Raw genomic sequence first — 11,821 nt, forward strand, 5'->3', positions numbered from 1 at the left:
AGCTGAGGTCTAGCATCTGGGATCCAGGGTCAGCCGTAGCTGAGGTCTAGCACCTGGGATCCAGGGTCAGCCGTAGCTGAGGTCTAGCACCTGGGATCCAGGGTCAGCCATAGCTGAGGTCTAGCACCTGGGATCCTTTTGCCTCCGTTCCCCAAGTGCTGGAATCACAAGTGCAGTTGATGCCCTTCTAGGAATTAATGTTTGGCACCTGGAGAGACACCTCAGGGGTTAAGAGCACTGGCTGCTCTTCCAGAGGTCCTGAGTTCAAATTCTAGCAACCACATGGTGGCTCACAACCATCTGTAATGAGATCCGATGCCCACTTCTGGTGTGTCTGAAGACAGCTATAGTATATATAAGATAAATAAATCTTAAAAACGTGGGGGTTTTTTCATTTTTGTGATACTGGGGATGGAACTTGGGGTCTTGTGCAAGCTACACAAGCAACATGCCACAAGCCACACTCCCAGCCACCCACACATGCTTTTTAATGACAAAGTTGCATGATCCTACCATGGACTACCTCTCCAACAAGCTTTGAGGCCAATGGATATGTTCTCCATGTGAATTCCTCTTGAATGGATCTAAAAATCAAATATACGTGTCAAAAACTTATCATCCAAAATCCCTACCAAAATCTAGAGTCACCCCCAAACCTACCTCAGGATACAAGTATTGGGCAATAAGAGTTTCTAAAAAGGGCCTTTTCAAAAGGGAATTAATAGATGGCCGATCCTGAGGAGACACTCTAAAGAGCTGAGGGATCAAGGACTGTAGGTCACGAGAGAAGTGGGGTGATATGGGAACAACACGTCCTTGACAAATCTTCAGAACCAGATGGGGTAAGTTGTCGCTCTCAAACTGAAAGGGTAAAGGTAACACATCAGAGACAAACTAAGTACTGGCAGATAAAGAAATGGATACAGCAGGAAGCAAGAGCGTCTGTCTGTCTGTCCGTCTGTCTGTCTGTCTATCTATCTATCTATCAATCAATCATCTACCTATCTACCTATATTCTGGCTGGCTGTCTTCTCTATCTATTTATCATCTACCTACCTACCTATTCTGTCTGTCTGTCTGTCTGTCTGTCTGTCTATCATTGTGCTTAGTTGGCATCAGCACAGGGCCTTGAGCATGCCAGGCCCTACCCTTGAGCTACATCCCCAGCCTACAAGTATTTCTAAGTTGCAGTGGAAAGCATTATGCCCTACCCTGTCATCCACTATCTGTCATAAGTGGATAATTCAAGCAGTTAATCTAAGAGATCCGGTGTTATTTGAAACCAGTTTTATACTTTTAATATCTTCATTTTGGTTTTGGTTTTGGTGCTGTCAGTTGAATCCAGGGCCCTGCATTTGTACAGTACATGATCTACCTATAAGCTATAACCTTAGTCCCTAATTTTAAGCTTTAACTAAAATGGTTTCCTTTATTTTTAATTTTCTAGTACCGAAACACTACTTACTTACATTTAAAAACTAGAAGTCATGGGAAGTTATAAAATTGTAAATATGTATATGTATAATTTCACAGCCTAAAGGTATATTTCCTTATAGTTTTCTCAAGAATGTTTATTTTACAGAGAGATTCATGCTGACATTTTACCTTTTGACTTTACTTATTTTTAAAGATTATTTATTATATTGTATGTAAGTAGACTGTAGCTGTCTTCAGACACAACAGAAGAGGGAGTCAGATCTCATTACAGATGGCTGTGAGCCACCATGTGGTTTCTGGGATTTGAACTGAGGACCTTCAGAATAGCAGTCAGTGCTCTTAACTGCTGAGCCATCTTTCCAGCCTCCCCCGCCTTTTTTAAAAAAAGATTTATTTATTTATTTTATGCATATGAGTATACTGTAGCTGTCTTCAGACACACCAGAAGAGGGCATCAGATCCCATTACAGGTGTTTATGAGCCACTATGTGGTTGGTGGGAATTGAACTCAGGACCTCTGGAAGAGCAGTCAGTGTTCTTAACCACTGAGCCATCTCTCTAGCCTACCTTTTGATTTTTTTTTTTTTTTAATTTTGGTTTTTCCAAGAAAGGATTTCTCTGTATAGCCCTGGCTGTCCTGAAACTCACTCTGTAGACCTGACTGGCCTTGAACTCAGAAATCTGTCTGCCTTTGCCTCCCAAGTGCTGGGATTAAAGGCATGCGCCACCACTGCCCGGCCTACCTTTTGATTTTTCAAATGCTCTAACATAAATATTTACTCATAAACCTATCCACAATAAAGTTTCCCATTGTAGGAGAGAGAGTACCATTTATTCACACATAATCATATTGCTTATGACAGTGTAGCAGTCAAGTGCGGGTTTTGTTCAGATGTGAGCTATGTGACCTTTGGCATTAACAACAGAGATAACGAAGACAGCTGTATAGACAAGAGCTGACAAGCTAGCCTTGTCGGAAGTCTCTGGAACCTGAGATTTGCAGAGAATTCCCACTCCTGCCTAAATGCTGAGTGGTTTTCTTTGTCTAAGACATTTATGTAAATAATAAAAAAATTACTTTGAATACTTGAACATGGTGCCTTGATTTGAATGATTTGCTTGTGGGAGCCTTGGAAGTTTTGTGCGTGTCAGGTAGATGGTGCCTACATAGGCAGATTCCAATAAATCATGAGAAAAGTTACCTAATGAACTCACAGTGCTTCACCATCATCAAGACTTGTTGCTGGGAAAGTCAGCACATCCCATGTGACAACTGCAAGACTCCTAGACGCCTGCGCTTCATCTCCCACAGAGTCTGTCTCCACACATTCTACCTCTCCTAGACGTCTGCGCTTCATCTCCTACAGAGTCTGTCTCCACACCCTCCACCTCTCCTAGACGCCTGCGCTTCGTCTCCCACAGGGTCTGTCTCCACACACTCCACCTCTCCTAGACGCCTGCGCTTCGTCTCCCACAGAGTCTGTCTCCACACCCTCCACCTCTCCTAGACGCCTGCGCTTCGTCTCCCACAGAGTCTGTCTCCACACACTCCACCTCTCCTAGACGCCTGCGCTTCATCTCCCACAGAGTCTGTCTCCACACACTCTACCTCTCCTAGACGCCTGCGCTTCATCTCCCACAGAGTCTGTCTCCACACACTCTACCTCTCCTAGACGCCTATGCTTCATCTCCTACAGGGTCTGTCTCCACACACTCCACCTCTCCTAGACGCCTGCGCTTCCGTCTCCCACAGGGTCTGTCTCCACACACTCTACCTCTGAAGAACACACGGATAATGGAACCGTGTGCCACATGCTAGTCTCTGACTTGGACTTTTCACTTTATCATATTACCAAGACACTTTGTAGTCAAATGTAGTTCTAATATTCCCCCCCCCCCGTGTGTGTGTGTGAGAGAGAGAGAGACAGAGAGACAGAGAGACAGAGACAGAGAGACAGAGAGACAGAGAGAGACAGAGAGACAGAGAGGCAGACAGATAGGCAGATAGGCAGAGACACAGGCAGGCAGGCTGCCAGATAGACAAAAACTCAGCATCTTGCTATACAGCCCAAACTGACCATAAACTCAGTCCTGCTACCATCTCATGAGTTTAGTTTTAACATTTTAAAAAATGAGTTCCCCAGCAACCACATGGTGGTTTACAACCATTCATAATGAGATCTGATGCCCTCTTCTGGGTATCCGAAGGCAGCTACAGTGTACTTACATATAATAAATAAATAAATCTTTAAAAAAAAAAAGAAAATGGTTCAAAAATGAGTTCCCTCTCTTCTGTTCATCATATTCATCTTGAATCACTGAGTTGACGTGATGGTAGGCAGACACTGCTCTCTCTCTCTCTCTCTCTCTCTGTGTGTGTGTGTGTGTGTGTGTGTGTGTGTGTGTGTGTGTGTGTGTGTCAGTCTGTCTGTCTGTCTGTCTGTCTATCCCACACAGAGATGTAATTTTAAAACAATCTAATAAACTCAAACATTACCCTCTTTCTCCTAGAAGTTAATCTCACATATATGTGTTTAGTAATCCAGGATTCACACGAGGATCAACATACTCACAGGATGCCTGAGTGTGCAGAGCTCATATAAGACACAGCCAAGAGACCAGATGTCCCTGGAGAAGAGAAAGCTTTTACATGGCCAGAAAATGGTGATGACTGTTGGTAGACATTTTTACCTCTTATACGCTGTATGTGGGTATAGGTCGGAACATTTGTTTACAGGTGCTTTCAAATATATTATCAATTCTAAGATCAAAACTAAACAAGCATTACTATAACACGCTAAGTATTCACTTCATGCACTCAAAGGAAATGTGTGTATCATGGCATTGGAGGCATCGGAGGAGAAAGGCAAGACTCCAGGATGCATTTCTTTTGGCTCAAAAGATAGAAAGTGGCTGGTTTAGGAAGATGCATTCTACTCAGAACTCTTGACATAGAAAGGGCTGCACTAAGTGATTAGCATAGTCTCACTGAACCTTTGGAGAGACATGCTTGAAGTATAGGACGAGAATTTACTCTTTACATACTTAATAAAAACTTATTTAAGGTCTAGAGAGATGGCTCAGAGGCTAAGAGCACTGACTGTTCTTTCAGAAGTACTGAGCTCAACTCCCAGCAATCATATGGTGGCTCACAACCATTTATAATGAGCTCTAACCCTAACCCCTAACCCCTAACCCCTAACCCTAACCCAGCAACCATATGGTGGCTCACAACCATTTATAATGAGCTCTGGTGCCCTCTTCTGGCAAGCAGGCATCCATGTGGGCAGAACAGTTTATATATATACATATATGTGTGTGTATGTATATTTTTCTTTATTATTTATTTATTTTACGTATCTAAGCACACTGTAGCTGTCTTCAGACACTCTAGAAGAGGTCATACGATCCCCATAGCTTGCTCAGCCTGCTTTCTTATAGACCCAGGACCAGCAAGAAGAGGTCATACGATCCCCGTGGCTTGCTCAGCCTGCTTTCTTATAGACCCAGGACCTTGGATGACATCACCCACAATGGGCTGGGCTCTCCCCATCAATCATTAATTAAGAAAGTGTTCCTCGGGTTTGCCTACAGCCTAGTTTGATGGAGGCATTGTCTCAATTGAGGCTCTCTCCTCTCAGATACTTTGTGTCAAGTTGACTTACAACTAGCCAGCACAGAACCCAACTAGATGGCCCGGGGAAGAAGTGTACCACTCCAGGGCACCACCTGCTTTTGGGCCCACCTGCTTGATGCTGGGGCATGCCCATGATCCCAGCACTCAAAAGTCCAAGCTTCTAGTTCACACTACACAGCAAGTTCGAGGCCAGCCCAGGATATGTCCTCTGTTTCAGACAATGACCAAAGACAACAAAATAATGCTGCTGGGCCATGGCTGTTTGCCTGGGAGAGGTGAGCTCTACTACAACTGCCCAGCTTCTACCTGGACCATGGCTGTTTGCCTGGGAGAGATGAGCGCTACTACAACTGCCCAGCTTCTACCTGGACCACGGTCGTTTGCCTGGGAGAGGTGAGCTCTACTTTCAACTGCCCAGCTTCTACCTGGACCACGGCCGTTTGCCTGGGAGAGGTGAGCTCTACTTTCAACTGCCCAGCTTCTACTTCACTAAGACCTGTGTCCTAACTGAGGCCAAATCCCCAGGATCAGGAAATGTCACAAACAAACAAACAAAGAGCTGGGGAGATCTTTAACTTGGTTGGGTGACCAGTTCACAAGCATGGGGACCTGAGTTTGGAACCCCAGGACCTGTGTAAAAGTTGTGAAAGCTGAGGTCAGTACTGGGCATCTGGAACCCCAGCACAGGACAGGGACAGGCAGATCTCTGGAGCTCACTACCCAGGCACTCCAACCACTTAGTAAGAGCTGTGTTCAGTAGAGACCCTGCCTCAAAACATAAGGTAAAGAGAAATAGAGGAAGGTGCCTATCCATGTTAATATGTCTGTCTGTGTCACGTTTGGGCAATCATGTTGGTAAGACTTGGGTGGGTGTACCTCTGACATTCTTAGAGGACACAATGTTAATTATGTGTCTCTGTGTGTCTGGGTACTTATGTACAAGTGAGTACAAGTACCCATGGAGACTAGAAGTGTCATATCCCTTGGAGCTGGAGCTACTGGTGGTTGTGAGCCACAAGACACATGTGCTACAAATCGAACTTGGGTCCTCTGCAAGAACAGGATGAGCTCTAACCACTGGGCCATCCCTCCAGCCCTAATGACGCTACTCTTTGTCTTTTTTGTATCTTTTTTTTTTTTTTTTTTTTTTTTTTTTTTTTTTTTGGTTTTTTCAAGACTGGGATTAAAGACATGCGCCACCACTGCTTGGCATCTTTTTTTTATCTTTAAATGAAGAGAAATTGCTTTGTTTTAAATAAGTCCAAAAGCTTCAGGGAATATTATTAGTCACAGTTCTTCACTGGAATTACATTAAGAAAAAGGAAATGCACCAGGACCAAGGAAAGAGAGGTCAGAACAGCAGTCTCTGCAATTCAGTGTCATCCACCAGATCTGACCAACACTCTCCAACCAAGAGCAACTCACGTTTTATTGTTGTATGGCCTGTTCTGACAGATCTCGGGGGACAGGTAGTAAGGTGTCCCAGCACATGTTTGAGCAAGTTCCATGGAGCTAGGAAGTTAGAGTAAAGACAAAACATGTTTACTTAGTGAGAAAGGCAAGAAAATTGTAAACATAACAAAATTGTATTCATACACATATTAGAAGAAAGTAAGACATCTCATATGAACAGCAGACTAGCAAAGACAATAGGTTTTTACCCTTACAATTCAACCCCTAATCATGTCAAACCCCTGATAGTGCATGCCTTTAATCCCAACGCTTGGGAAGCAGAAGCAGACAGATCTCTGTGAGCTGAAAGCCAGATCTCTCTATATAGTGAGTTAGTTCCAGAACAGCCAGGTATACCTAGACAGGTCCTGTCTCAAAAACAAAACAAAAGCAACCCCTAAAATTTATATATATGTTTGCCTATGTATATAGGCAAACACGTCCATATACATATGAAAAGAGAGAGACAGAGACACACAAAGACACACACACACAGACAGACAGACAGAGCAAGAAAGCCAGAGATGGTGGCCTATGAGTTGATGCTTCTAGTACTGGGGAAGTAGAGGCATAAGGATAAGAAGTTCAAGGCCAGCCTCACCTACATTACAAGTTAAGGATAACTTAGGTTACATTAGACCCTACCACACAAGTATACATAGGCTAAAAAGGTGGTTAAAAGCCCTTGTTGTCACAGAGGACCTGGGTTCAGCACTCAGCATCATGGCTCACAACCATCTCTAAGTCCAGTCCCAGAGGATCTAATACCCTCTTCTGACTTCCATAGCCACCAGACATTCATGTAGCATACATCCACGCATGCAAGCAAAATACTCATACAAATAAAATAAATGAATCTAAGATATATTAAAATCTGTACACATATATTGTTATGGTTTGTACATGCTGGGCCCATAGAATGGCACTATTAGAGGGTGTGGTCTTGGTGGAGTAGGTGTGTTCCTGTGGGTGTAGGCTTAAAACCCTCACCCTGGCTGCCTGGAAGCCTTCAGCCTTCAGATGAATTCTGCTAGGAGCCTTCAGATGAAGATGTAGAACTCTCAGCTCCTCCTGCACCACGCCTGCCTAGAGGCTGCCATGCTCCCACCTTGATGATAATGGACTGAACCTCTGAACCTGTAAGTCAGCCCCAACTAAATGTTGTCCTTTTAAGAGTTGCCTTCGTCATGGTGTCTGTTCACAGCAGTAAAATTCTAACTAAGACATATATTCAAATATGTCTATATATTTCTAATGTAAACACATCCTACAGCTAGGTATGTAGATGAGTGGTAGAGCGATTACCTTGAATCATAGCACAGCAAAGTAGTAATAATAATACCTGGCAGGGCGGTGGTGGCACACGCCTTTAATCCCAGCACTTGGGAGGCAGAGGCAGGCAGATTTCTGTGTTCCAGGACAGTCTGGTCTACAGAGTGAGTTCCAGGACAGCCAGGACTACACAGAGAAACTCTGTCCCCCCCACCCCCCCAAAAAAGAATACCAACAGTAATAGTAGTAGTAGTAGTAGTAGTAGTAGTAATTACATATACTATGACTTAAAGATTCTACAAGGAACAGTATTGTTACTAATAAATCTCTTTGCTATAGCATGATTCCTGTTTTTCTAGCTATCAGTGTAATGCAGTTCTGTGTTCTAAAATTTGGAAAATACAGATTTGAATTAGGTTGGGGATAGCTCAGTGGTAGAGCTCTTATATACCATGTGAAAGGCCCTGGTATTAAACTCCAGAACCATCAAGGGAAAAAAATTTAAACGAATAAAAAATTAAGTCACCCAGAATCTGAGTATCCCAAACGCCTATTGCTAAAGTAGACACACACACGCCCAACCTGTTTCCACACATAGGTATTACATGGCTATCATCATGCAGTTTCTGCAATTTACTCAATTCCACTCTTCTTATATCACATAGCAAAATACTTCCTTGGGATACCAAAAATCCATAAAACTGTCTCTGTTTTTTGGTTTTTTTTGTTTGTTTGTTTGTTTTTGTATGATCTGATATATTTAGGAATGTGGTTTTACTAGGCTTTAGGACATCCCCACGATTTGGTTAGTCACAATTCTTCTTGAAAATACTTTCATCACTTATGTGTATGTGTGTACACATGTGTGCATGTGTGTACATATATGTATATGTGTGTACATGTGTGCATGTGACCACACCCTGAAGCTGAAGTTACAGGAGGAGGTGAGATCCCAGAAGTGGGTGTGGGAACCAGACTGAAGTTCTCCGCAAGATGAACAAGTACTCTTTTTTCTTTTTCCTTTTTCTTTTTTTTTTATTAGATATTTTTTATTTACATTTCAAATGATATCTCCTTTTCCAGTTTCTACTCTGGGGGAAAAAAAACCCTGTTCCCTCTCCCCTCCCCCTGCTTGCCAACCCACCCTCTCCCACATCCTAGCCCTGGCATTCCCCTACACTAGGGCATAGAGCCTTCACAGGACTAAGGGCCTCTCTTCCCATTGATGACGGACTAGGCCATCCTCTGCTATGCATATGCTGCTGGAGTCATGAGTCCCACCATGTGTACTCTTTGGTTGGTGGTTTAGTCCCTGGGAGGTCTGAGGGTACTAGTTAGTTCATATTGTTGTTGTCCTAAGGGGCTGCAAACCCTTCAGCTCCTTGGGTCCTTTCTCTAGCTCCTTCACTGGGGACCGTGAACTCAGTCCAATGGATGGCCATGAGCCTCTACTGCTGTATTAGTCGGGGACTGGTAGAGCCTCTCAGGAGACAGCTATATCAGGCTCCTGTCAGCCAGCACTTGCTGGCATCTACAATAGTGTCTGGGCTTGGTGATTGAAGATGGGAGGGGTTCCCAGGTAGAGCAGTCTCTAGATTGTCCATCTTTCAGTCTCTGCTCCATAGTTTGTCTCTGCAATTCCTTCCATGGGTATTTTGTTCCCCCTTCTAAGAAGAACCAAAGTATCCACACTGTGGTCTTCCTTCTTCTTGAGTTTCATGTGGTCTGTGAATTGTATCTTGGGTATTCCAAGTTTCTGGGCTAATATCCACTTATCAGTGAGTATATACCGTGTGTGTTCTTTTGTGATTGGGTTACCTCACTCAGAATGATATTCTCCAGATCCATCCATTTCCCTAAGAATTTCATAAATTCATTGTTTTTAATAGCTGAGTAGTACTCCATTGTGTCGATGTACCACATTTTCTGTATCCATTCCTCTGTTGAGGGACATCTGGATTGTTTCCAGTTTCTGGCTATTATAAATAAGGCTGTTATGAACATAGTGGAGCATGTGTCCTTATTACATGTTGGAGCATCTTCTGGGTATATGCCCAGGAGTGGTATAGCTGGGTCCTCTGGTAGTACTATGTCCAATTTCCTGAGGAACTGCCAAACTGATTTCCAGAGTGGTTGTACCAGCTTGCAATCCCATCAGCAATGAAGGAGTGTTCCTCTTTCTCCACGTCCTCGCCAGCATCTGCTATCACCTGAGTTTTTGATCTTAGCCATTCTGACTGGTGTGAGGTGGAATCTCTGGGTTGTTTTGATTTGGATTTCCCTGATGACTAAGGATGTTAAGCATTTCTTTAAGTGCTTCTCAGTCATTTGGTATTCCTTGGTTGAGAATTCTTTGTTTAGCTCTGTACCCCATTTTTAAAGAGGATATTTGATTCTCTGGAGTTTATCTTCTTGGGTTCTTTGTATATATTAGATATTAGCCCTCTAACAGATATAGGAATAACAAAAAACCTAGGATAGTGAAAACTATTCTCAACAATAAAAGAACTTCTGGTGGAATCACTATCCCTGGCTTTAAGCTGTACTAAAGAGCAATTGTGATTTAAAAAAAAAAAAAAACTGCATGGTATTGGTACAGTGACAGGCAGGTGGATCAATGTAATAGAATTGAAGACCCAGAAATGAATCCACACGCCTATGGTCACTTGATCTTTGACAAAGGAGTTAAAACCATCCCGTGGAAAAAAGCATTTTCAACAAATGGTGCTGGCTCAACTGGTGGTTAGCATGTAGAATAATGCAAATCAATCCATTCCTATCTCCTTATACAAAGCTCAAGTCCAAGTGAATCAGGGACCTCCACATAAAACCAGATACACTGAAACTAATAGAAAAGAAAGTGGGAAAGAGCCTCGAGCACATGGGCACAGGGGAAAATTTTCCTGAACAGAACACCAATAGCTTATGCTCTAAGATCAAAAATTGACAAATGGGACCTCATAAAATTACAAAGCTTCTGTAAGGCAAAGGACACTGTCAGTAGGAAAAAATGGCAACCAACAGATTAGGAAAAAATCTTTACCAATCCTATATGCAATAGAGCAAGTACTCTTAACCCAATTCATTTCTCATACTCAAACCTCCAGAATTTTAACTGCAGTCAAATGATTTAATGCATTCATAGTCACCCAAAATTTTAAAGGCAATGAAACTTTTACTGTCTTAATTAATAATGCCTCAAAATGAATACTTGGTCGATTTTGAATAGAAGGAATATTGAAACTTTACAAGTACTCACTTATTCAGTGTTCTTGCTGTTCCAAAGTCTCCGAGCTTTGCAACCATTCCATTTTTGCTAAGAAAAATATTCTAAGAGTGAAGAAAATATGTATTAAAAAAAGAATAAGATTGACTGTGTCTGAGGTCATCTGTCTAAGCTCTTACCTGAGATTTTATGTCCCTGTGTAATATCTTCCTGTCATGAATATGCTTCAGTCCTAGAGAAATCTGCACAAACCAGCACAGGATCTGCAGAAGCGAGTAGAAGGAATCTCTTGAACAGTCTGCTGGTCACCAACACAGTTTCGTGATGACACACTCACAAAAGAGGAATAATGACAGAAATAGGGATAGTGGCTATAACACATTGTTTCCACTTTATATCCCAGAAGGTAATATGCATATTATTTTCCATTTTTACATCAAATTTATATCCCAGAGAGGTGTTTCAGATATCATTGTTATTAAAGTGAAATATATATGTAGGAAGAGAAGAATAAAATCCAGCAAGACATGGGGGCCTGCTATTGAAAGACCCCTGGGGGAGACCCCCACTCAAATCTCGGGAGGACGTACACCCAAGGAATCACAAGAGACCGTCCTTGATGTAATTACAAGAGGTATTTTTTAATTTTCAGGGCGCTCTGGTTCAGCACCACAGTTATCTCATGCAGGAGATAGTGGAGCCGACCAGGAGGCTTGAAAGTTAGGGGTCTATATAGGGAAAAGGTCTGAGGGAACAAAGGGATCAGTGTGGTCATACATGATTGGCTAGTTCAAATA

The 11,821-nt window shown here is 42.7% G+C and overlaps 1 protein-coding gene across 5 annotated transcripts in view; it reads right to left on the reverse strand.

Annotated features, from left to right (window-relative positions):
• Positions 1–11,821, reverse strand: part of Nek5 (NIMA related kinase 5) — a 64,885-nt gene that overhangs the window by 34,985 nt on the left and 18,079 nt on the right. For 4 of the 5 annotated variants that reach the window (XM_031339232.1, XM_031339231.1, XM_031339234.1 and 1 more), the window contains exons 5-10: positions 11,204–11,287; positions 11,058–11,128; positions 6,500–6,586; positions 4,011–4,065; positions 661–861; positions 514–584 (exon numbers count right to left, since the gene is read on the reverse strand). In XM_031339232.1, coding sequence (XP_031195092.1) covers positions 514–584; positions 661–861; positions 4,011–4,065; positions 6,500–6,586; positions 11,058–11,128; positions 11,204–11,287 — 569 coding nt within the window. The remainder of the gene's footprint in view (positions 1–513; positions 585–660; positions 862–4,010; positions 4,066–6,499; positions 6,587–11,057; positions 11,129–11,203; positions 11,288–11,821) is intronic. The other variant, XM_031339235.1, reaches the window with a different exon arrangement.

This window comes from Mastomys coucha, unplaced genomic scaffold (genome assembly GCF_008632895.1).
Source record: "Mastomys coucha isolate ucsf_1 unplaced genomic scaffold, UCSF_Mcou_1 pScaffold22, whole genome shotgun sequence".
Lineage (NCBI taxonomy): Eukaryota > Metazoa > Chordata > Mammalia > Rodentia > Muridae > Mastomys > Mastomys coucha.